This window comes from Lutra lutra, chromosome X, assembly GCF_902655055.1.
Source record: "Lutra lutra chromosome X, mLutLut1.2, whole genome shotgun sequence".
Classification (NCBI taxonomy): Eukaryota; Metazoa; Chordata; class Mammalia; order Carnivora; family Mustelidae; genus Lutra; species Lutra lutra.
The window spans coordinates 15,743,899-15,769,356 of NC_062296.1; the positions used below are offsets into that span (position 1 = coordinate 15,743,899).

The window sequence follows — 25,458 nt, forward strand, 5'->3', positions numbered from 1 at the left end:
TGATTTTGGCTCAGGCCATGATCCTGAGTTGGGCTCCAAGCTAAACTTGGAACCTGCTCAAGATCGTCTCTCTGCACTTCCCTATCCCCACACTTCTTGTCGTTCTCCCAAAAAAAGATCTGTGTCAGCATTTGGTTGCTTGAGAAGTCGTTCCTAAAATTTGAAGCCACAATATCCTTTCTTTAACTGCAAAATGTCCTTTGATGTCATACTTATTTGGCTGAAGCCAAGAGTCTGTCTTCATTTTTTAAATTTTTTTTAAGATTTTATTTATTGATTTGACATACAGAGATAACAAGTGGGCAGAGAGGCAGGCAGAGAGAGGGGGGGAAGCAGGCTCCCCGCTGATCAGAAAGCCCGATGTGGGGCTCAATTCCAAGACCCCGAGATCATGACCTGAGCCGAAGGCAGAGGCCCTAACCCACTGAGCCACCCAGGCGCCCAGTACTTCTTTATTTAAAGTAGTTTCTAATACCCGCCCCCCAACTTTTCTCTGTCCGACACAACTGTTGCTTTTTGTTTTATACCAAACCACTTACAGAATACTCTCCAGTTTGTTGATTCAGGTCAAATCCTGTTATAACAAATGCCATTCTCACAGGGATCTTTAGGAACATAAAAACTTGGAGCAAGGTATTTACAAGATGCACTTTTTTAAAAAAGATTTTATTTATTTATTTAACAGATAGATCACAAGTAGGCAGAGAGACAGGCAGAGAGAGAGAGGAGGAAGCAGGCTCCCTGCTGAGCAGAGAGCCCGATGCGGGGCTCAATCTGAGGACCCCGAGATCATGACCTGAGCCGAAGGCAGAGGCTTTAACCCACTGAGCCACCCAGGTGCGCCTACAAGATGCACTTTTAACAAAAGAATTCAGTCAGTCCCTTGGAGCTTTTGGTAATGAACTTGACCACTATGACTGTCAGTGGCATATATCTGTAGAAGTCCACCTCAAAGTTGTTTTGCCACATACAACTTCATGAATTCCCGTAGAGACGATACGTTGGGATAGGGCTTTGTTAGATACGTTACCTGGATTTCTTCACTGGGGTTATTGAGTATGCTGGAGACTTTGACCCTTAATTCAGGTGCTCTCTTCCCTAGCCAGGCAGTCGGATCCTGTGGTGATGTTCAGTCCCATTATTTATATGTATTTATATATATACATATGTATGTGTATATATATATTGCTCTCATTTCCTCTACTTGTAGGCTGGGAAAGTTCTCATGTGCAGTTCATATGCCGTGCATTTATTTGTGAGACTTCAACTTGAATTCTTTTTGTTTGTTCTCCTTTAGCTCGTCAGTCATATACCAGTCTTCGGGAGAATAATTTAATCACTCGCCTGCTTGTCCCTACCAAAGCGTCAATAGCCAGGAGCAAAAGTGCTGCTTCCTTGTCAGTTCCTGGCAAAGATACTTCAGGTAACAGGCATAGGGCAGAAAGCCTGAAAGTGTTAGTATTTGCACTTAAAAAGCAGGTTATATCATTTAATTTGTTGTGGTAAGGCATAAAAATAATTCGAATCAGTAGTTTCCAGATGACTGATATTTACGTTGCATATTTGTTTTATGCCTTCTAGCATGGTAGGTTGAGTTACCTGGATGATAGTTGATAGGATGAAATAAGGTAGTTGTGGTGGTGGTTGTTAAATTTTTAAGTGATTTTTTTTTAAAGTACTAGATGTTAAGAGTACCAAAAATTTTTATAATAGCAAGGGGGAGGAAGTTTCCTACTCCACTCTCTTTTTCCCCCTAAAATGTGGAAGAATGACTTTGATCTGCTCTTCAGCTTTTTATTAATAGTAAAATAAAACCCATTTTCAGGCTTGGATTTTCTCACTTAGAGGTCACATAGAGTGTTAGACATGCCTGTGGGTTGTAAGAAGTCCTCAGTAGTGGAGAGCTCAAATGCACTATTCCCATTATTCTTTTTTCCTCCACTTTTTTCTTCCCACCACTTTTATTCTTTTATTTTTTTCTTCTGTTAATATTCACATAATTAGTAAAATGAATTACAGTGCTATCATAGACTTTCTGGTAGTGCAGCTTTACTTCTTTTGGTTCAGATTCCTGACTTTGTTTTTGCCCTATTATATGTATGTCAAATTATTTTCTGCCAGTCTTCCCCAGTCTCCTGTAAGATAGTTCTTATATTAACTTTCATTCTTGTTAAATAATGTTACTTCCATCAAAAATATAATACTTATTTTAAATTTCTCTAGCTGTACTTAATATATTCTTTGTAGCACAAACTGTCAGTGTTAAATAATGTGACCATTTAGATACATACAGATCTGTAAATAAAATGCTTTTCCACCAAAAGTGGGTGACTAAAAGAAAACATTTAAGTCAGATTGTTTATTCATGAGTAGTCAGTCTTTGGTAATTTGTTTTATTTTGATGACTTGATGAGATCATGTAAAAGTTTACCACCCAGTTAAAGAAGAGAGGTGATAAATTTACCAAGTCTTATAAAAGCTACCACCAAATACTTTCTAAAAAAAATATTTACTTTTCCTTATTATACAAGCAATAAATATTTAGTGTAGAACAAGTTTTAAATATAATTTATTATCTCAGTAACTCACTGGGAACTGAATATTTTGTTTGTGTTTTCTTTACAAAATGGGATTGTAACTTGTTTTTTTTGATTTGTTTTTGTCTATACTCAATATGTACCATTTTCTTGGGGCACCTGGGTGGCTCAGTTGGTTAAGCATCTGACTTTGGCTCAAGTCATGATCTCTGGGTCCTGGTATCCAGCCCTGCATTGGGCTCCTCTCTCAGCAGAGAGTCTCCTTTGTCCCTGTCCCTTTCTGCCCCTCCCCTTGTGTGCCTGTGTGTGGAGGCACTCTCTCAAATAAATAAAACTTTTTTAAAGATTTATTTATTTATTTATTTGACAGAGAGAGAGAGAGAGAGAGAGCGAGCACGAGCGCGCACAAGTAGGCAGAGAGGAGGCAGAGAGAGAGAGATGGGGAAGCAGGCTTCCTGCTGAGCAGAGAGCCTGATTTGGGGCTGGATCCCAGGACCCTGAGATCATGACCTGAGCCAAAGACAGAGGCTTATCCCACTGAGCCACCCAGGCGCCCTAAATAAAATCTTTTTTTAAAAAGTATATATATATTTATCATTTCCTAGGTCTGGAAATTGTATATTATTACTGTGAATGACTGCCTTAGTATTTTTTTTTCTTTTCTTTTTTAAAGATTCATTTATTTGACAGAGATCACTAGTAGGCAGAGAGGCAGGCAGAGAAAGAGGGGGAAGCAGGCTCCCTGCCGAGCAGAAAGCCCGATGTGGGGCTTGATCCCAGGACCCCGAGATCATGACCTGAGCCGAAGGCAGAGGCTTTAACCCACTGAGCCACCCAGGTGCCCCTGCCTTAGTATTTTCTAAATTTCTTTTTTTTTTTTTAAAGATTTTATTTACTTATTTGAGAGACAGAGATTACAAGTAGGCGGAGAGGCAAGCAGAGAAAGGAGGAAGCAGGCTCCCCATGGAGCAGAGAGCCCGATGTGGGGCTCGATCCTGGGACCCTGGGATCATGACCTGAGCCGAAGGCAGAAGCTTTAAACCACTGAGCCACCCAGGCGCTCAGTATTTTCTAAATTTCTTGTTGAATATTTGGATTATAGTTTTGTTTCCGTATTATCAATAATGCTATAAGTAACCTTATTACATATGTTTTCATGTCTGATTTTTTTCCCCAAGAATAGATCTTGAAGTAAAATTGTGGGAACAAAGAGTATGTCCTTTTAATGGCTTTTAATGCCTTATTGCCCCAATCCCCCCTGTCAGGAGCATATACAGATCTACACCCCACCAGTAGTGTGGGGCTGCCTGGTTCCCAACATTGGCATTACCACTTTCTTCCTCCTTTGCTGGTACCAAGTATTACCATTTTTATCCATTTATTAGGCAAAAATTATTTATTTATTTTAAAGATTTTTATTTATTTGATGGGGAGAGAGTGAGAGAGGGAGTATAAGCGGGGGCGGGGGGGAGTGGGGGAGGGAGAAGCAGGCCTCCTGCTGATCAGGGAGCCTGATGCAGGGCTCGATCCCAGGACCCCGGGATCACCACCTGAGCCGAAGGCAGGTATTTAATGACCGAGCCACCCAGGAGCCCTGGCAAAAAATTTAGATTGTTAAAGCTGGAAGAGACCTTGAAAATCTAGCCCATTCTGATTAATGTTTTATTATAGTTTTTAGAATGGGTGAGAAATGCTCTTTTCTTACATTTAAATCACCATATATGGAGTTTCTTACATCACTTGAAATGGTAAAATCTCTGGTCCTAGTGAAGTTGTTCTAGATTACTTTTTCAAAGTGTTGAATATCTTATAATGTGTTATAAAAATCATTCAAAACTGTGATATTAAAAGAGAAATGACTTACTGCAAACATCAACTTTGAAGAAGCATCCTCTTTTCGCCTGTAGTGGACTTTTGCTTTCACTACACCGCTTAATGGTGGCGCTTCTGAAGTAACCAACTTCGAGATGTTTCTGTCTGGTGTGTGGGTTCCATTTCACTAGACACTTCCATGTTGTGGGGTAATCCCTGCAATTTACTAACGAACACATAGTCTCTCTTTTTTCTCTTCCTGTTCTTGTACTGTTACGTGGCGTGTTTCTGTCTTGTCTGGTTTCTGTCTGGTCTCATCCTGTCCTTGTTCACCCATAGGTACCCACAATGCCTTAATCCAGTATATAAACATGCCCTTGCGGAGCCACAGCAGTGATGAACTGAAGAATACCATGGCGCTTCGCAAGGCAGCAGCAGCAGGGCCTCCCCAGGAGAAGGTGGAAGCACCCCCTGATGTAAGCGTGGAGGCGGCCCCTCACGTGAAGGTGGAAGCAACCCCTGAGGTGAGCATGGAAGCGGCCCCCGAGGTGAGCGTGGATGCGGCCCCCGAGGCGACCGTGGAAGCGGCCCCCGAGGCGACCGTGGAAGCGGCCCCCGAGGCGACCGTGGAAGCGGCCCCCGAGGCGACCGTGGAAGCGGCCCCCGAGGCGACCGTGGAAGCGGCCCCCGAGGCGACCATGGAAGTGGCCCCTGAAGGGAACGCAGAAGCCACCCCCAAGGTGAGCGTGGAAGGACCCCCTGAAGGGAGCGTGGAAGCACTGTGTGAAGCAGGTGTGGAAGCACTCCCTGAGAGCATGGAAACATCACCGGAAGTGAGTGTGGACGTGTCCCCCGAGGTGAGCGTGGACCCGTCGTCCCCCGAGGCGAGCGTGGACCCGTCGTCCCCGGAGGAGAGCGTGGATCCGTCCCCTGAGGTGAGCCTAGACTCATCTCCTGAGGTGAGCATGGATGCATCCCCTGATGCGAGCATGGAAGCGTCATCTGAGGCCAGTGTGGAAGCGTCTCCCAAGGCTAGTGTGGGAGTGTCACCTGAGGCCAGTGTGGACACATCGCCTGGGGCTAGTGTGAAAGCACTCCCCAAAGACATTGTGGAAGCGTCCTCCAAGGCATCCCCCAAGGTGGGCGCGGAAGCATCTTCCAAGGTGAAAGTGAAAGACTCTCCACAGGTTTGTCAAGTGCCTTTTATTGACAAAGTTTCTATTGAAATCTGTATTTAGTTGTGTAGGTTATGATAGGTCAGGTTTCACAACATAAGCAACTTCTTTTTTTTTTTTAGATTTATTTATTTATTTATTAGAGAGAGAGAGAGAGAGAGAGAGAGAGAAATCACAAGTAGGCAGAGAAGCAGGCAGAGGGGGAAGCAGGCTCCCCGCTGAGCAGAGAGCCCCATGCGGGGCTGGATCCCAGGACCCTGGGATCATGACCAGAGCTGAAGGCAGCGGCTTAACCCACTGAGCCACCCAGGTGCCCCCATAAGCAGCTTCTTAATATTTATAGCATTCTGTAAAAAATTAGTAAAACAGGATAACTCACTTTAATGATTTAAAATTCTCTGATATTTGTTGTACAGTTTCCCCTCAAAGCTGGAATATTAGTTCATTTTTGGTAGCAGGGAGTAACTGTTACATGAACTCTAAACTCTGAAATTTTTTGAGAAATATAGCAAACCTTTTAATCAGGATTTAGAAATAGAATTAGGTTTTGAAGTGAAAGATGTTTTAAAGTAATTATTTCTGTGACCTTGAATTTTGTAATCTGAATTGTTATGCTTGAAAAGAAAATGGGGAGTTTAAGGAGCTATAATTGTACTATATTCATGGTATTTTTGTCTAAAAAAAGCCAGCTGCAGTAAGGTAAATGCTAATTTATTAATCTGATCATATGCTTTGTTCAGAAATCAGAAATGGACAAGCAGGCTTCAAACCCTGCTACCAAGAAGCGCCCGCCATCGCATATACCGTGTTACAAATGGCCGTCATCTCCTGCAAGTGGGTGGCGTCCACCTTCTCCCATCAGTATTAAGTAAGTTTATTTGCAACTGTTCCTGATAGGTATTTTACCAGGACAAATTTCACATCAGTGTTTCATAAATGAAATAATGTAGTATGAATTGTAATGTAAATATAAAGAGAAAAAAAACCTTTAAAATGGATTTACCCCATCATAAAATATTATCTCCTAATATCAAGACATTATATTTATGAAATGACACTTTATAAACTTAATTAGCACATATCTATTAAAAAACCATACCAGATTTCCCCCATTAATGGTCACTTTTTCCCAGCAGGCAAATGCAAAAGAATCGCCCGTCATCACCATCACCCGTCATGTCAAAACAGTCCCAGTCTGCTCTTTCCTATAAAGTAATCCCTGTTCAGCGTAGCCTGTTGGCACAAAATGCATTGGGTAGTCTTGGAAAGAAAAGAGAAGGAGTGCCTAAAGCTGCTAGCAGCGCTGAGGCTGTGAGCCCAAAGCAGATGGTCTGTGAGGGTAAGTTCCTTTACTAAGAAGTTTATTTTGGCAACATGGAAAATCTTAGATAGTTTGGGGATGGTTGCCTTTGTTTTATTCTCCATTTCTGAGAACTTTATAGGGTGAGTGAGCCTTCTTTTGATAGAGAATTTAACCAGTCATTGGCACATTGTTTTCTTTTTTCCTTGCTGGAGCTGCTTACTCACCCCACCCCCTTGTTGAGGAAAAACCACTTTCGGAACTGATTTTTTTTTTAAGATTTTATTTATTTATTTGACAGAGATCACAAGGAGGCAGAGAGGCAGGCAGAGAGAGAGGAGGAAGCAGGCTGCCTGCCAAGCAGAGAGCCCGATGCGGGGCTCGATCCCAGGACCCTAGGATCATGACCTAAGCCGAAAGCAGAGGCCTTAACCCACTGAGCCACCCAGGCGCCCCTGGAACCGATGTTAAAAGTACTAGTTGGCCATGTGGGTGGCACCGTCAGTTAAGCATCTGATTCTTGGTCTGGGCTCTGGTCCTGATCTCAGGATCCTGAGATTGAGTCCCGTGGCAGGCTCTGTGCTTGGCATGGAGTTTGCTTGGGATTCTCTCTCTTCCCCTGCCTGCCCTCCCCTCAGATAAATAAACCTTAAAAAAACAATAAAAGCACTGCTTGGATGAGCTGTAGGTGATCCCTGGGGTCCCATCCAGCTCTGATAGTGGATGGTTCTGTGAATGGCCATAAGGTGTTGTCCATCCTTGGAGAGAGCACATCTGGTCATTTGTGGCCCTGCAGGTGTCCATAAAGAGTTGACAGTCATTTCCATACATGGGCCGTGACATTTTAAATACACTAGTAAATTCTTTTTTGAAGGATTTCCACGGTGATTTTTTAAAATCATAGGAATAATCTTTTTATTACAAATTATTCATTCCTGATTCCTTAAGATCCTTGTTGTTATATGTGATCTATTTAAAATAGTCATTATGTGGACTGAAATATTACAGTATGCCTCTGCGTGGTCTCCTTATTTTACTGATAGTCTTGGTTTCTTTGGTTGTGTAGTTCGCCACTTTATGATCAGTCAGATACAGTTTACTATTACCATGTTCATCTAAACAGTAATTATTTAGTAAAAATTCTGCACAAATTTCAAAATGCATGCTGGCTTTATTTTTCTTTAGTCAGGTTATTTGTATGCTTCATATAGACTGAGCATAAGTTTGTTTTCCTCAGTATTCACTGTGTCTTCATCTTTGTCCCCCAGAAGGTCACTTTAGTCTGATGTCTCTCAAAGTGGCTAAACCAAAGTGGAAGTACATTATTTCATTTGGAGCAAGTAGTTAACCAAGAGATAAACTGCTACTTATGTTATTGGGAGTGGGGTTGGGTTTTTGAACCAAACCTGTTCTGTTGTAAGCACTTACTTACACGTTGCTAGTTACTTATAAATTTTAGACCATGGGCGTATTGTTTGGGTTTTTAATGTTGTTGGTTGTCTTGCACCTCTTTATTGGACTTAAGGGTGTTAAGTTCCCTCAGCTAACTGTTTTACGTGTTAATTTCAACTAGAGTCTAGTAATAAAAGCACACCAGGGACTATGAATGCCAAGGAGGCAACAAAAATTTTGGCAGAGAAGCGACGGCTTGCTCGTGAACAAAGAGAGAGAGAAGAAAGAATACAAAAGGAAAGGGAGCAGAGGTGAGCACAAATCCACTCTTTCCGTACTCTCAATCTTGGCCGGGGCCCAGATTTTGAAAGTCAAAATGTACCTTCAGGTTCGATGTATTATAAATTATCAAAGAGTGACTGACTTTAGTGTGAATCAGAAATGACTTGTTGCCTTCGAAACAAATGTGGGAAGCATCTCCAGCAGAGAGGACACTGGTTTGTAGAGAGAGATGGTGTAGTCTGGTAGCCGTGCATCACGCGTGAAGATGCGCCAGGAGTTCAGCACTTGGGTCAGGGTCCCACACCGGCAGGAACACCCAAGTGGTCCAACCAGGCTGTTGCTGTTGGCATTCACTGGGGTCAGTCCCTTTCTTTGTTTCGGAAGTCTTTCCGAACTTTAGACTTTGTAAACCTGGAAAGTGTACTACCTTGTGTTTCACTAGGACTTTTCAGTGACTTTTGTGATACCTCAGTGTCACCAAGCCTTGCCGAAATGCTTTCCTGGGGCAGCAAACCTCGTGTACACTTGAGTTCATTCTAACTCATCTCAAGGTTTCTTGACCCTCAGTCTTGAGCTCACTTGACCTAGGGCCCTGGAATATAAATCTCTGTCCACGGCCTGCACAGAATAGCTACAGTCCTGAGGTCGTTTTGAAGTAGTAAGTATTTGAAACGTAGTCACGTGCTTTCAGTACTCTTTATGTGGGTTTGGAAAGAAAGGGATGTTGTGAATAGCAAAAACAACATGTTAACTTGAAGAACATCATTGCTTCGTGTAAACAGCTCATTTAACATTTTAAAAGCCCTGCATACTGGTCATTGTGGATAGGTTTCCCTCTGGGCACCACCAGACCCTCCTTTAAATTATCATGTGTGAGATTGGGTGGGAACATGTGTATAATGAGGCCTTTTGGAGGGTCCCATGTGTTTAACACAGTTAAGGATTGCCATTTTTTCTCTCCTTTTAAAATGTAGCCTACTATTTGATAAAAATCTTTTTCTACTACCAGGCGCTAGTTTCCCCCATTTAAAAATGATAAAATTGGGGTGCCTCGGTGGCTCAGTCGGTTGAGTGTTCTGACTCCTGGTTTCAACTCAAGTCATATCTCAGCCTCGGATTGGGCTCTGTGCTGAGTGTGGAATCTGCTTGGGATTCTCTCTCTCCCTCTCCCTCTGCCCCCCCGCCCCACCTCATGTGTGCGTGTGTGCAGCCTCTAGAATAGACTGGCTGCCTCAGTTGGGGCACCATGTGATTCTTGATCTCGGGGTCGGGAGTTTGAGCCCCATGTTGGACGTAGAGATGACTTAAAAAAATGCGCGTATTACTGTAAGCTGTATATGGTAGAGACTGAGACAAATACTAAGAGTTGTTTGAATGTGTTGTGTTATTAGCAAACCGAAGGACGCGGCAGAAAAAGCAGCGGAAGTCCAACAAGAAGAATTCTCGAGACTGGAAGATGGGCAACAACAGAAGGAAATGAAGAAAGGATCTCCAGATCCAGAAGACCAGAAAGTGTTACTGCAGGTTTGCTGGCTCTCCACTTTATCAGAGGTTGAGGACCAGATTCTGAAATTCATTTAAAACCCAAGGCAAAAATCTGTTTCCCCTAGAAAGATGATGAACAGATGCAGCCTTGTGTGGCTGTGTTTTTCCATTATCATCTAGCTGCTACCCGGGGCCACTACAAGTCATTCCCAGCCACCCTTGGCAAAATTCTAAAATATCTTCCAAGTGAAACAGAAGCAGAAAGCTGAGAATTATAAATTACTAGTTTTTTATTTTGTCTACATAAACAACATTGCAGCTCAGTTTCAGGAAGTCCCATTGCTCGCACAGATTAAATGTCCTACGTGAGTTTTCCCAGTCCTGCACTCTGTGGCACTCACAACTGCACTCCACATACCCCCCAACAGAGACGATAAAAATTATGAGTGCCTCCAAAAGTTTAAAGTCCTCCAGTTCCCCAGTAAGAATGTCTCACCCATGCAAATTCAAATCCTCTGGTGAATAAATCCACAAACTGAGCTCAGACTATACACTCACTTTGAATTGCTAACACAGCCTACTTAATATTCCAGTTTTAGTGTATCACTTAATAGAATCAGTTGTGTGTCGCATAAGCGGTTGTGTGCATTTGCATTCCCCGGGAAGCTGTCTTTAAGGATCCTCTCCATGCTTTCGAAAGGTGTAAGACTTTTGGCTCCTGTTGCTGTGTTAATGGATAGCTGTATAATTCCTGATTTTGGGACCATAGTGGCCTGATAACCACGGTGCTGGAATGGTGACCCTGAGGTCCTGGAGGGGACAGACATGGCTTCTAAATCTTCAAGACGATGGTTAGCCTGGTTTTGTGCATTTTTAGCTGATGTTTTGAAAACTCAGAATTCATGAATGTCGTGTGTATAGGTACTTGTCAAAAGAAGGTTACATTCTTTTATGCTGGATAACCTTTAACTGTTTAATTTTCTCAGCTGTTCTCAGTTATCACTTGTATATTGAGAGTAAGTGGTATTTTTATGCAAATTTTCTAGAAAGGGGACGCCAAAATAAAAGCTCAGGAGGAGGCTGACAAACGCAAGAAGGAACAGGAGAGAATTATGTTACAGAATTTGCAGGAGAGATTAGAGAGAAAAAAGGTACTGTTTCTGTTTTGGGAGTTTGGTTCGTTTCGAAAACAATGTTGGGCACACAATACCAAAACATGTTCTTCAAAATCACAAGTAAGTGGTATGTTAGCCTCTGGTGGTTTTCCCACTGCAGCTCTCTTCTTTCTCATCCAAGGATCTCACCCTTCCTATGTAGAAGGGTCTCCTCTTGCTGACCTGACCTCTCCGTGGCAGACCACTGATGACCAGTACAGTGACACCGCGGTATCACAAACCTCTGGGAACAAAGCTCCTTTGAGCAGAATCACTCCGGTCCTGGGAGGGGTTGGTGGAAGCTAGTTTCTTCTGGACTGGGCTAGAAACCGTAGCAGCTGAGTGGGAGGGAGCACCAGGTGCAGGTGTCTCTTAAAGGCCGAGGTGTAGGCTGTTTGTAAGGTGGGACCTCACTTTGTGCAACTCAGTTTGGCTCATCTGGGATCAGGAGGCCCCAGTCCAGGCTGCAAGGCCTCTCTGTTGGGAGTGGGTGGCCTCCCTGAGGAGGCCAGGTGTGCACCAAGGAGAAAATTCTTTCCCTCCTGTGTGTGTGCTCTTTGCAGCCTCAGCCTTCTGACAATGTTACATCATTGGGGTGCATTCTTTTTGTTATTATCCGCTTCAGTCGTGATCTGTTCAGACTAAAACATTAAAAAGTCCTAACTGGCTCGCAGTATGTGCTTTTAAGTCATGAATTTCTGAGTCTACAAAATGACGAGTGAAAGGTAATTGGATTTCTGGGTTAAGATGGCTAGTTCGGCTGCTACCCCTCCAGATGTTTTCAGGATGACTGACGTTGGGACTGGGAGGGCCCCTGGCGGCCACCCCGAGCTCTCAGAGTGGTGAAAGCTGTGGCTTGGGACCAGTTCTGGTGCGTCTGCTCGTGGAAAATGGAAGTAATCAACTTCCTCGGGACTGTTGGTTTGTTTTTAATCTGTTTTCACGTTTGAATTTTTATTTTCCTTTAAATAGAGAATTGAGGAGATTATGAAGCGGACAAGAAAGACAGATTCGAATACCGCAAAGGTAGTCTATGTGTCCCCACCAGCAGTGAGTAAGAAGTCCTGTTGCTTCAGCTGCTTGCCGCCTTTTGGTCAGTCTGGCGGCAACGCGAGCATCATGCGTGCGTGTCCCTCATTATGGGAGGTGGAGCACGTTCTGTCCTTAATGAGCTGTCCTGCTTTTTCTTGTGCGAGATGCTTGTTCGGGTCTGTGCCCAGAGCCTTTGGGCTGATCCTGTCTTTCACTGACTTGTGGTTCTTCCCCTGTTCTGGATGCTCCTACTTTCCTGCTCGCTTGTGCTGCATGTGTCCTCGGCCAGTTCGTGGCCTGTCTTAATGCGTGGCCTCCAGCTGCACAGAAGTTCTTAATTTGCATACTACCGAGCTGATGGGTAGTTTTTGATGATTAATGAACTCGAGTGCCTTTTCATCTACTTTTTGGCCATTTGGAGATCTGCTTTGGTGAAGTGCCTTGTCAAGTCCTTCGTCCGTGTTTCCATTCAGCGGCTTTTGCTTCTTACTGTTGTGTAGTTTTTACCTCCTCTGCTTCTGTGCATGTGTAGGTATTGCCCTAATTTGCCTCATACTCTCATAATGCTTTTTGATGAACAGACCGTTCATTTTCATGAATCCAAATTCATTTTTTTCCTTTATGGTAAGTACTTTTTGGGGTTGCTCTCACAAGTATTTGCTTACTCCAGCATCCTCTCTTTTGAGGCATCAGATGCCTCTAAGGCCTTTTCCCTCCAAATTCTATGCCCTTTACCCTTTGTGCTGCCACACTGGTATTTTAGCTCTTTCCAGTTCCCCAGTCTGGTCATTCATATCGTGGCAACATAGAATGCAAATGTCATTTCTGGAAAGTGCAGCGAGTCACCATCTGAAAGATCACTTAGCCTGCTGGCCTGGGGAGTTTACCCTCAAGAGACAGCCAAGAATTTTTTTTAGTTGTTCCATCAGTTGGCCCTACCTTAGCTTAGTCCAGACCCTGCATCCCAACCCAGAGCCATGGCCCCCTTGGCTCCCACTCGGGGAAGTCTTTCATTCCTGAGTGTCTTTCCCTAACTGAAAGACACAGCTAGGGCCAGCTGTTCTGTCCCCTGTCGTCTTTGGGCCCAAGACATTAGATTTTTTTAAATTTTTAATTGAAATGATGAAAAATAGCCATCAATCAGTCCAGCATGAAACCTCTTCTCTCTGAAATAGCCGAGTCAGGCTGACAGAATATTAGATGTAATCCTGACTTCTTTTCTCATCCTAGGCCGCAGAACCATTTGTTGATAACACGTACGAGGAGGACGAGGCGGACGATGAGGAGGAGTCAGAAAGTGATGACAATTCGTTTGATGACCTGCGTCCATCAGGTTTGCTTGCCTTTTGAGTTTGGTTAGTCACTGTGTAGGAGTTGGACTGTCTGGGTTCATCTAGGGGCTCCTCTGCTTCTGAGCTGTGTGGCTTTGGGCAACTTACCGAACCTCTCTGTACTCAGTTTTCCTACCTGAAAAAGGGGAAGCAAATGTGGTCCTCCTAGGGTAGCAGGAGGTAGCCCATTGTGATAGGCTGATCCATGTCATGCTGAGAATAGTACCTGGCGCGTAGACAACTCGGGAAAGCCTGCCGCGGTGGCGTCCGTTAGTCAGGTGCAGCTTGTGCCGTTAGGCTGCAGGTAGTAGCTCTTACCCGAACGTGAGGCTTAACGAGCATTTCCTGGCTCCCAGCCTTGGATGGCATCCATGATTAACTGCAGGAGGAATGCCACTTTGCACCTCCCGGAGAGAAATGTCACACCTGTCATGACCTGAGAACCCTCTGAGATGTATGGCCGAGTCCCTCATGGGGAGGCACCACTTCATGGCAGCAGAACTAGGCACTCTTTAATCCCACAAATGGAAACGAACATGCATTTCTCTCTCCTGGGCCAGCTGGGATACAGAGAGGAGGAGACCTAGCCTCAGGGCATCCCGTGGCAAAACAGAGGCACACGGTGATACTGCCATCGGCGGGTTGGCCCGAACGCGGTGAGAATAGAGCAGTCAGAGCAGGGCCAGGGGCACAGAGGCGGTGGCACTGGAATCGAGGCCGAAAGAAGAGGCGGGATCGGCCAGGTGGCTGGGCAGGAGGAGGGGTAAGAAGCCTGCTGCCCGCTACCCTCCGGCTTCCCACTCTTGTCTGGCAGAGGAAGGAGGCAGGTTCCTCAGAGGTGGCTCCTTTGTGCTTTGAGGCCCGAGCAGGCCTGCGTGCCGGGCGGCACCCTGCACCCCAGCATCCTGCTGCATGGTCCCCCTTGCCTGTAGGCGGCCGCTGTGCCCCGATGCGCCACCATCACAGCCTTCACCTTCTGTTGCCTTCGTTGTCGAAACTCCAGTTTTAATCTTCTTCCTTTTGTTTTCCAAGCCTTTATAAATGGCATGGATTCATCCACAAAACTCAAAACATATTTTAAAAACATGAAGAAGAACACTCCCAAGCTGGTGTTTTTAGACGCCACTTCTGGCCAAGTCCGTAGAGAGACAAAAACATTTTTTAATGGCGACATGAAAAACTTCAGACCAAAAAGTGCGAAAGACCCTTTGGCTCAGGCAAAGGGTACCAGGTGAGTCACTCAGCAAGCTTATCAGAATAAAATTGGTGGGAGTCATACACAAAATTACTGACTGAGCTCTTAGTTTTTACCAAGCACTGTGTCAAGTTCTTCCAGAAGTAAATTGATCCCCATAGCAGCCTTGCTAGGTAAGGGCTATCATCTTCACTTTTACAGACGAGGAAACTGAGGCACGGAGAGACGACGGGCCTTATTTGCCCAACATCCCATTGTGATAAGGCAGAGCCCACATTCAAACCAGATACATCCGGCCCTAAGCTGTGCTTTTGTGCACACTGGTGTTGCTCATAAAATCTGGGAGGGGGCACTGAGTGACTGCCGCATACCAGGTGTTTGATGTTGCCTGTTCCGATGCTCGTTGCAACTCTGACTTCGGTGTGGATGTCGTTTTACATATGGGGAAACTGAGGGCAGGAGTTAGGTTGGGAGAGTGGCAATAGATTCTCAGGAAGGTTCCCTGGGGATTGCCTAAGAAGAGGTGAGCCTGGGGTGCCTGGGTGGCTCAATCATTAAGCATCTGCCTTCTGGCGCAGCTAATGATCCCAGGGTCCTGCTCAGCGGGAAGTCTGCTTCTCCCTCTCCCACTCCCCACTGCTTGTGTTCCCTCACTCACTCTGTTTCTGTGTCAAATAAATAAAATCTTAAAAAAAGACACGAGCCTCCAAGGCCCACGTGAACACAAGGGGCCAAGAGGCTCAGTGACAGGCTGGACTGAGCCCTGGAGCTGGGAGAGCCAGTCCGTCCTCACTCCATGGTTCTGGCCATGTCCTGGATCCACATGAAGTGGGGGGTGGGGCTTCTGGAGGCCTGCGTGCTCAGCTGCTCTTGGCCTTGCTTAGTGTTTGTTGAACCCTGGGACTTGGCAGGACACAATTTGGAAACCAGTGTGTTCTGTGATTTCCAGGATCTCTTCCTGCTTTCCCATGCTAGGATTCTGAAGGATAAGTTACTTATCCCAAGTTATTTATCCTTCATTTAAGGATAAGGCTTCTTTCAGGACAAAACCTTGGCTTTGGGATAGTCAGGGTTCTAACCTAAGCATCTCTTTTTACAGATCGTCCACCAAAAGAATGACTAGCCATGCAGCCAATACCAGAAAGGCAAGTGAAACCTGTAACACCGTGGGACCTTCCAAGAGTTTAGACCCAGAGGCACAGGAGTGGATCTGTGACAAAATTATTGACATCAGAAATGAGGCAGAGTCCCTTATGTCCAGTACCCCTCCTGATAGCCGAAAATACCATCTGAAAGGTTCCATGACATTCCACCAGAGTCCCCCGTTGCCTTTAGACGACAAGAAAATCAATTCTGTTCCTGCTCCATTGGGTAAGGCCTCCTCCTGTCTTTACCTTGCTTGAAAGGCAGTTGGCCATGAACTCTCCTGCTTCTGGCTCTTCCCAGGCCTTCTTGGTACCCTGTCACTCTGAGGCAAGTAGGGAGACGGTGGTGGGTCTGAAGGCTAAGGTGGATGTCAAAGGCTCTTCTACTGAGTTGGCATTGAGAGCATAAAGGGCTTGATTCTAGTTCTGATGCCCTGCCGTTTCCTACCAGATACACAAAGTAGGTTCTCGTCAGCGCCCCTGGTACACCAGCTGCATTAGAGCATGCAGATAAATAATCATGTAGGGTGCAAGGTTTGTCAGCCCTTTGGACTTAGTCTCTCAATCTGGTTTCCCAAAACCAAAAGGCCTTTGCTTTTCTTTCCTTTAAGAAGCTTTTTTTTTTTTTTTTTTTTAAATTGAGAGGCAGCTTGGGCCTGTTTGGGGGTTGGGATCCTGGGGGCACTGTGTGTCGGGAACGATGGTTCGGGGAGGGGGTTGCCAAAGGTCCTGGACCCACCACGAAGAGAGGCTTGGGCCCAGCAGCAGTGTGACTGGCATCTGCTCTACTGTTGTTTTTTTTTCTTTTTCCCTCCGGTCAGATATGTAAACTTCGTGCAGCCCAGAAGAGAATTCACCCTCTACTCTGGATCTCATCTTCCAGACCCCCTAATTTTTCAGCCTCTGACTTGAACCTCGCCACTAAAATGACCATCAGAAACAGGGAACACAACAGACAGACGCCTTAATGTGTATCATCTCAGAAGATGCACGATATCATCTTGACTTTTAACAACATCAGGGGTTCTGAGTAAAGAGTCATTTTCGTTTCCCTGTAAAAACCTCTGCTGTCTCGTTTTTGTTTTCCAGCCGGGGTGTGTGAGTGCACAGCAGCAGTGCCTTTCGGAAGTGGTCACTCTTTAAGTTTCTAAACTGAGGAGGAATTTTCTCTCTTAAAATACTGCTTATTCTGTTTAATAGTTACATTACTTTAGAAATTCAGAGCAGATGTTCGACTCGTAGAGACCGTATGGGGTGGGCGAGGGGCTCAAGATTGCTCATAAGAGCTTTGCTGGGTTGTTTCTAATAAACAAGCAGGAGGTTGCAAAATACAGTAGGTCACATTTCCATTACGTATGTATGTTCTTAACTCTGCCATCACCTGAGTGCACAGGCCCTGGCACCCCCCAAATGCTCCGGGTCCTAGAAAGTGCTCTCAGCACGGTGTTAGCACCTTCCGTTCTTATCGGTGTTTCCTTTTTTGAAGTGCACCTTGGGGATTTATTTCCAAAAACGTGCAGTGTTTTTATCATACCTAAGACCGTATGTGGCTGCTGTCTGGCAGGGCACGTGTCATGCTCCTAGTTGTTTGCAACATGTCTTCCTTTGGTCCTTGTGCCTGCCAGGCCTGCACTTCGTTTACACACTCAGCCTTGGGATGTAGGGACCGGAGCTGCTTGCCTTGCCCTAGCCACTGGCTGCAAGTGAGCACAGGAGCGGTGCCATTCTTTGGTCTCCGCGATAGGCGTGCACACACACACGCATACGCACATACGCACGTGCATCCACACTTGCACGCACGCAGAATAGGTTTCCTGGAATCTGTCAAATTCTGCTTACACACACCATCAATTAAAACTTGAATGCAGGATAGTCCTACTGCTAATGAGTTTGCTGGCGAATCACAAGGAGTTTCAAGCAAGCCTGGGTTCCTTTCTAGCCACCAGCCTTGGATTTGTAAAAGGAAGGAATTCTTTCTGATTCTTTAATTCTTGGGCATTCAGAGTACTGTACCATTGTTATGGGTTAGAACTTGGTGGCTTAGATTTGAAGACTTTTTATACACTAGCTCTTTGTATAGAAGGCAGAGACAATCATCCCGACAAAGAGTTTCTGGTATTTTTCTGCACAAATGTCACATGTTGAAACACTGTTACACCCATGTTTGTATGTGTGCTCTGTGAAATAAACTTTGCAGATAAAGCAAGTTTTCTTTATCATTCTTTTTTTAAAAGATTTTATTTATTTATCAGAGAGAGAGATCACACAGGCAGGCAGAGAGAGAGGAGGAAGCAGGCTCCCTGCTGAGCAGAGAGCCCGATGCTGCGGGGACCTGGGATCATGCATGCTCCTGGGACCATGACCTGAGCTGAAGGCAAAGGCTTTGACCCACTGAGCCACCCAGGCGCCCCTTCGTTCTCATTCTAATCATAAAACCTTTACTGCCGGTGGTGTGAAGGTGGCCCTAATTGTTAACCAGGCTGTGAATGGAGGCAAGTGGTGGGTGGGTTCAGTAAAAGGTGAGCAGACCCTCTGCTGTCCCCCCTCAGTCACCCATGGGGCACGGAGGTGCGTATCTTCAAATTCTGTGCCTGTTTCAGTGCTTGTTACTCTCTCCAGCGGTGGCTCTTGGCTTCTCCCGGAGGCCAGTGGTCATAAAGTATTTTTCTCTGGGGCACGTGGGGTGTTCAGTGAAGTGGCTGCTTTGGGCTCAGGTCATGATCCCGGGCTCCCTGCTCATCGGGGAGTCTGCCTCTCCCTCTGTCCCTCCCTCCCCCCACCTCGCTTGCTCGGGTGCTTGCTCTCTCAATTAAAATCTTGGGGGCGCCTGGGTGGCTCAGTGGGTTAAGCCGCTGCCTTCGGCTCAGGTCATGATCTCAGGGTCCTGGGATCGAGTCCCGCATCGGGCTCTCTGCTCAGGAGGGAGCCTGCTTCCCTCTCTCTGCCTGCCTCTGCCTACTTGTGATCTCTCTCTGTCAAATAAATAAATAAAATCTTTAAAAAAATAAATAAATAATAAATAAATAAAATCTTGGAAAAAAAAATTCCTAAGTATCTTTATATTTACTGTGGTAAAATTCACATTTATGTTGGGCAACTATGTGGTTCCAGAACATTGTCATCACCCTCAAAACACCCGTCCCCTTTAAGCAATCACTCCTCACCCCCCTCTGCAGCCCCTTTAGGAGCCTCACTTGTGCCTGCCACAGGGGACAGTGCTCTGTCCGCCTCCTCCATCCTGCGGGTCCTGACTTCCCGACCCCTCCCCGGTCCTGTGCGTGGCTAAACCCCTCGTTCACACCTGCCCGTAGGTGTCTGGTTTCCTCCCCGGAGACACATTCTGTTCTGCTAGGGTTTGTTTCCGACAGACGAGGCCCCTGTTCATCCCGCCTCGGGGGCTGGTGCTGAGAACAGCGGCAGCCCCCCCCGCCCCCCCCCCCCCAGCCTTGCACGTTGCTGGTCAGGCTGCAGCCGCCGACCCGATGCGCCGGGCGCACGCCGCCTGCAGCCGCTCCCAGCTCCCAGGTGGCGGACGCTGGCTGAGCCCCTTGAACTCGGTGGGGGTATAGGACACCTTGGTTACCTCTCGTGTTCCTTCCTCTCTAGGTGGTCTCTTAGTGTCCCTGCCCCTGAGGCCCGGGTCCCTAACTTCTGCCAGTGGGTTCTGCCTATGAGCCCGTTTCCTGTACCTGTGTCCTCTCGCTCAGGTATGGTACCTTGGGACAGCTCTGTTCCCAGGCCGCCACAGCGGTGCTGTAGGGACTGCTGGAAAGAGTGCTGGACAGGGACTGAAAGTACTAAAGTCCCACGTCTTAGCTGAGGTGCCTGTGCGCTTGCTCTGGGACTTGGCTTGTGTTTTCACGTGGCCCTGCTATGGTCTCAGAGTCCCTCGTGGTGAGAGAGGAAAGCGCAGCAGGAGCTAGTGCCAAGAAGCAAAAACCTGGAGGCAGGCTGGACCCCACAATTCCATCAGGGGTCCATTCCTGGTGGCCTGGTGGTGCCCTCCCCCCGCCCCCCTGACCTGCCACCCCAGGGCCATGGAGGCCTGGTTTGAAGAAGCAGGGCCTGGAGAGGCTGCCTCGCTGTTGCTCTCCCTTCCCACCAATCCAGCTGCAGTGTTCCTGGATGGGTGCATCCAGGGGGTTCCCCAAGTCTGGTAATAACTATAGTTACATCTACACGTGCCATATGCCAGGGACTCTATTATTAGGCATCTTTAAACCCTGTGAGGATGGGTATTCATTTTTACCTAGGACACAGATTGGTGGAGATTCTCACTTGTTCAACATCGTACAACCAGGAAGAGGCAGAGCTGATGCTCAAATTCAAGTATGATCGTAAAGCCAACAATCCTGTCTTGCTTTGCGAGTGGGAAGTGTCCTGTGGCTTGCATGGTGGGTAACAGACTGCCTTTGATGCTGGAGGTATGAGCAAATTGCTAACATTTATCTAGTGCTTTTACTGGATGTCAGTCGTCCTGCTAAGTGCTTATGATGTCATCTGCATGTGATTCCGGGAGGTAGGAATTCTGTCACATTTTACAGGCGAGGAAAGCCCAGAGAGGTCAGGTCTCAGTGGCATAGTGAGTGGCAGAGCAGCTGGGATTTGAACCTAGGCCACCCGCTCCAGAACACACCTTGTGAACACACAGTATGTTCTTGATATTCCGATCCCCGTAATTACCAGGGAGAAGAGGGTTCTCTGCTAAAAAGCTGACATCTCCCCTCCCCGTGTCTTTATAGCATCCGTCTGCAAATGGAGTACTGAGCGGACCTGATGGTTTTCGCAGTGTGATGCGGCAGACACAGCCCCTACCATGGGGGGCTCACCATTTCGGTGGCAATGCCTGCTCACAATGACCTCCGGCAGAGCTCTCTGAACTTCCGCCTTCTCACCTGGAAAATGGGGCCATAGTGCCATCAGCGGGGGCTGTGAGGGTTAGCTATCAAGCCAGACCTGTTCGCGGGTGAGGAACGGGGAGGAAGCAACCTGCTGGTCCGGGGAAGGCAAGGCCTAGCTGGCCAGGTTGGCCTGGCTTGGGCAGCGCCGAAGGCTTTGGTCGTGGTGCATTTTCACAGCGGACCCTGGCCCTGGTGTAGGCTGGAGTTTTGCGGGCCATGGGGGATAGGAAGGCCAAAGGGTAACACAGGATGGAAGATGAGCATAGAATCGGGCAGATGAGAGAAGTCAGGAAGAGAAGGGGCTGGGAGCAGTCAGTGGACTGGGGGGCCAAGCACCAGCTAGGTGAGAATAAGGACCCCCCCCTCCACTGGGTCCCTGAAGGAAGTCCCCACTCCACGCCAGGCTTGTCTCCTCTGGGATCTACCCCTTACCCGGCCAGCTCCCTTGGGAGGCGGGGGGGTGGGGTGGGAGGATCACCCCAATTCCTCACCCCGCCCTGCTCCCTTGGGGCTCCAGATGACTCAGCACTTCTGTGGTTTTAACTGCTCATTTCTCTAGGGAGACAGACACAAGGGGCTGTCACCTGCTCATAGAAATGCCCGTGGTCTCTTGCTGACAGGTTGATTCCCTGCTAACACGGTCAGGTCCACGTTAGCACAAGAGCGGTCCTGCCCTTTGCTTTCATGACTACGGCCCCGATGCTCATCAGACCGTCGCCCCATCCCCGGGCCGGCCACAAGGGGGAGCGAGTTTCTCCCGCGGCCCGAGAGTGGAGGGAGCCCTTGACAGCGGCGCTCCGCGGGGCACAGGGAAAGGGCAGCCTTCAGCTGCCATTTCCTTTCTACTCCCCGCCTCCCCCGCCCAGTCCCCCCCACCCCGGTTTCTTTCAGGGATGTGAGCATCTGTGAAATGCTTCTTTGGGATCAGAGTGGGGTTTTGTTGTTTTTAACTGGATCCGAGGGCTCTTACAGGTTTTATCTTGCTTGGAATTCCTATTCCATGCTGCACTGAAAGGAGTCTGCGCTTGAAGTAAGGAAAACAGTCATTGGGGTTCTGGGATCCCCAGTCGTGTCCCCTTACAGCAACCCCAGCGGCAAAACGAAAAGACCAGGCCAGTTATTTATATGCTGCTTTATTTCTGTAAGGATACACTGAAACGTTAGAGGATAATAGCTAATGACAAAATGCAGAAATGAGGCGTCGGCTTCGCTAACCACTCCTACAAGAATGTTCGTATGCACTGGCATTACGTGTTCACTTGTGGTACTGTCTCGTTATACTATGTCCTAGAACAATGTCGATGAGAGTGCAGTGAGGTGAGCACTACATGGGCATCCGGCTGGCCCGGGAGGGTGGCCGCCACGCCCCCAGAGATCCCGCTAAGCTCTGAGGGGCAGTCCTTTAAGAGTCATAAGAGGGACTGAACCGGGCTCTTCACCACGGGGACCAAGAGCAGACAACTACTACATTACATCACTGTTCGGAGACATCCTGTCGGGTCAGTGACCGTCCCGGTGCCTGCTCAGCTACCCCTCTCAGGTGTTAGGGTTACTTCTGTAGGATGGATTTCAAAACTGCAGGAACGCTGGAGGGGGCAAAAATACTGACATGCAAGTCTCCAAACCCATAAACTATGTTACTATTCATATTAAAACAAAAATATTAAAAAAATAAAAGAGAAAGGGCAGCTGGGTTAGTTCTGTTAAGCCTCCAGAAGCATTCGCGGTGACGATGTTCCTGAGCAACAGGCTCGTTCTCTCAGGTCTGCCTACACTTTGCAAATCACCTGCACGTTCCACGCTTGAAAGTAGGAACGTTCAGAAAACACGCCACACGGGGAAATTGGAAGTTAGTATGTGGGGGGGGGGGAGAAGGTCAGTTTAGAGTTACTTAACAGCTAAGTTCAAATGTTAACTTTCTGGAAATTCGTATCAGTCGTTCAAAAGCACAAAAGAACAGAAGAGACTCTGATGAGCAAGTTCAACCATGCATTTCGCTAAGTTTGCTTTCTGCTCACCAAAGACGTGAGCAGCCGAGTTGCAGCAGCCGCTGCAACTCTCACGTGGCCCGGGGACACGGCGGGTCCTGGCTGAGCCGCGAGACGCAGCTGGGCAGGGGCTTCGTGGGGTATGCCGCTTGCTTGCGTCACTAAGCAGCTACATGGTCAGCACTTTTCTGCTCTAGGATAAACATGCAGAAGAGTTGGTCTACCTAAGTGTGTGTGTTCTCATGGCAGCTACGGAGATGTGTACTTGGCCACTACATCCTAGCGCGAGCACTGTGCGCCCTGGTGGGAGTGACAGCGTAGAATGGGGGCAAAGGCAGGAGGAGGACTTCAGAGGCCAGAGGCCACTCTGGCCCGGGGGGGGGGGGTGGCGCTGGCCAGAGGGTGAGGACACAGAGAACAAGACTCGATTCCATTTTACAGGACAGGAGCCCCTGTCACTTTACAGCTTTTTGGCACAGTCGGGGCAATACACTTGCTCCTCGTGGAAAACAAAGCGCTTGTTGGCCAGGTTCACGGAGCACTTTTTGCAGTGGAAGCAGTAGTCGTGCCAGGATTGTCCTTCATAGGCCACCACACTGGAGCCTTTACCAAACCCTGGGGAGACAACAAAGCAAACAGGGGAGCTAGCTGAGTGCGGGCGAGAGGCAGGCCGCCGCTTGGCCCGTTCACGTTCACAGAGCCGACAAGCACGCGGGGGCCGCATCGGTCCGGCCCGACCCTCCGCCCCGGCCGCCGCCCCGCCACTGCGCACTGCCCCCCCCTCCCCTCAGTGCGCCGCCGCCACCCTGCTCCGGCTCTCCAGGACCTGAGAAGATGCCAGAGCTCGGCCACGAGCCCACACTCCCCTGCCACCACTATTGCCCCTGTGACGCGCACCGACCTCCCAGCATAACCAGTTTCTTTGATTTAGGTCAGGGCCATGGCATCAAAGTGGCCACCAGGAGGCAAACTTGGGCTGTTCGTGGGGTGTGCACTTACCGGGCCTCGAGGAGCTGCTAAGCTTCGATTTTTTCTATAAAGAACCACCACCCACGAGGGACAAGTCCTCTCTCCACCCGGATGCCTGCCCCGGAGGTTGGCGCTGGGAAACAGGGTGAGAGGCAAGCGTTTCCCGTGGCACACTGGGGGCTTCCTAGCTTTAGAGACTGGGTGGCTCACTCTTGACACAGTCCTTTTCCCTGAGGATGGCAAAAGTCTTCTCAAATGTACATTTCAAGGCTCCCCGGGGAGATGGGAAAATTGGAGGCAGGGAAAGGGCCCAGGGCACATGGACCGCGGCCGCGAGATGAGGAATGAAGTGATTAACTCTGCTCTGATCGCAAAGAAGCTGCCCGCAGCGACCCCTCAACTAGCCTGCCGCTAGGGGCGCTCTAAACCCAGCTTGCCGCTCGCCAGCTTCCCCCTCCTCCCCCATCCCCCCCAACCTTGCCACCACCCACCCCAGGCCTCTCCCTACCCCGCCGGACCTCCCCCCGCCCACCTCACCGCTCCCCTCCCTGCGCGTGAGTGCGCACGGTGCCTGCCTGCCCGTGGCCGTGGCCGTGGGTCTCAGGCTCGTGAACTCCGGCCGCGTCGTGAGTCAGCAGTAGTCAGGAGGTGTTCTGTATGGCAAAGGCTAGGCTGGCCTGAGGGAGAATCCGAACTATTGGGGGGGGGGCCTTCAGGATCACAGTGGCAGGGGGAGAGGACATTCTCTGGGGCCTTTGTGGATGAAACCGACGACGGAGGAAAATGAGAGATGGTTACCATGCGCAAGACCTAGCCTGGCAGACTTAGCAAGGACTCTTTAGCCTACCAGTGATGGGGTTCTTGCATCCAGCACACTTCTTGGCCACAAAGTTCTTGTAGCAATCCACGCAGTAATACTGGTCCTCCACAGCGGTGAAACGCTGCCCAGCCAGCTTCTTAGAGCAGGTAACACACACAAAGCACTCGGCATGCCAGGGCTGATCCTGGTAAGTGATTCCTCCAGATGTGATGGCCTAGACCAGGGAGTGTAGCACCGGATTCAGATTCAACAACCATTTTGTTGAATGCCTACTATGTGCCAGGCACTGTGCTGGGCGCTTTGGTATACAATATCTCATTTAATCGCCACAACAGCCATGGGAGGCAGGTGCCATTATTATCCCCGGGTTCCAGATGAAGACACCGAGGCTCAGAGAGGGCGAGCACCTGCGTGAAGTCACGCACAGCCAACCAGGTGGCAGAGGCAGGCCTCTAGAGCTGGGGCCGCCAGGGGCCTCCACAGTGAGTGTGTCCCTGGACAGCGGGCCAGGGCCCGGGCGCCACTTTCTCCTGCCACAGTCTCCTCATCTGCAAACCGAGAATAATAATTCCCACGTCGCAGGGCTGTCGTGAGGATGGAATGGGATAGTGTGTGTGCAAGTGCTCTGCAAACTGTCCAACGCTTCTAGAAACAACAGTCCCTTGACAACGTACCTTGTTGCACTTGACGCAATGCTTGGCAAATTTGGTCTCATGGCAAGTCACGCAGTAGAAGTCCTCCCCTTTAGGGAAGAAGCTTCCAGTCCCGATGACTTGCTTGCAGTTGCTGCAGGTGAAGCAGTCTTTGTGCCAGACGGTCTTCTTGTACTCCACGTTCTGATCTCCTGTGGTGGGAGGGAAGCCAGCGAGAGCCCCCCTGTCGGTGCCCTGCAAGGGGCTGTAATCCATGCCCCCCACCGCCCTGGGCCCTCCAGAGGGGA

The 25,458-nt window shown here is 48.2% G+C and overlaps 2 protein-coding genes across 19 annotated transcripts in view; one reads left to right on the forward strand and one right to left on the reverse strand.

The window, feature by feature from the left end:
* Window positions 1-18,042, forward strand: part of MAP7D3 (MAP7 domain containing 3) — a 54,331-nt gene extending 36,289 nt beyond the window's left edge. For 2 of the 12 annotated variants that reach the window (XM_047715889.1, XM_047715887.1), the window contains 12 exons: window positions 1,298-1,423; window positions 4,689-5,536; window positions 6,265-6,392; window positions 6,658-6,863; window positions 8,398-8,527; window positions 9,890-10,022; window positions 11,030-11,134; window positions 12,110-12,163; window positions 13,400-13,502; window positions 14,533-14,731; window positions 15,795-16,066; window positions 16,662-16,901. In XM_047715889.1, coding sequence (XP_047571845.1) covers window positions 1,298-1,423; window positions 4,689-5,536; window positions 6,265-6,392; window positions 6,658-6,863; window positions 8,398-8,527; window positions 9,890-10,022; window positions 11,030-11,134; window positions 12,110-12,163; window positions 13,400-13,502; window positions 14,533-14,731; window positions 15,795-16,066; window positions 16,662-16,669 — 2,312 coding nt within the window. In that variant the 3' untranslated portion in view covers window positions 16,670-16,901. Of the gene's footprint in view, window positions 1-1,297; window positions 1,424-4,688; window positions 5,537-6,264; window positions 6,393-6,657; window positions 6,864-8,397; window positions 8,528-9,889; window positions 10,023-11,029; window positions 11,135-12,107; window positions 12,164-13,399; window positions 13,503-14,532; window positions 14,732-15,794; window positions 16,067-16,661 lie in introns of those variants that run through there. The other 10 variants (XM_047715893.1, XM_047715896.1, XM_047715890.1 and 7 more) reach the window with 9 other exon arrangements.
* A 3,816-nt stretch (window positions 18,043-21,858) lies between these two features.
* The window catches only part of FHL1 (four and a half LIM domains 1), a 59,157-nt gene continuing 55,557 nt past the window's right edge, over window positions 21,859-25,458 (reverse strand). For 3 of the 7 annotated variants that reach the window (XM_047715818.1, XM_047715817.1, XM_047715815.1), the window contains 4 exons: window positions 25,193-25,362; window positions 24,546-24,732; window positions 23,729-23,928; window positions 21,859-23,344 (listed from right to left, as the gene is read on the reverse strand). In XM_047715818.1, the coding sequence (XP_047571774.1) occupies window positions 23,261-23,344; window positions 23,729-23,928; window positions 24,546-24,732; window positions 25,193-25,362 (641 nt within the window). In that variant the 3' untranslated portion in view covers window positions 21,859-23,260. The remainder of the gene's footprint in view (window positions 23,345-23,728; window positions 23,929-24,545; window positions 24,733-25,192; window positions 25,363-25,458) is intronic. The other 4 variants (XM_047715819.1, XM_047715816.1, XM_047715823.1 and 1 more) reach the window with 2 other exon arrangements.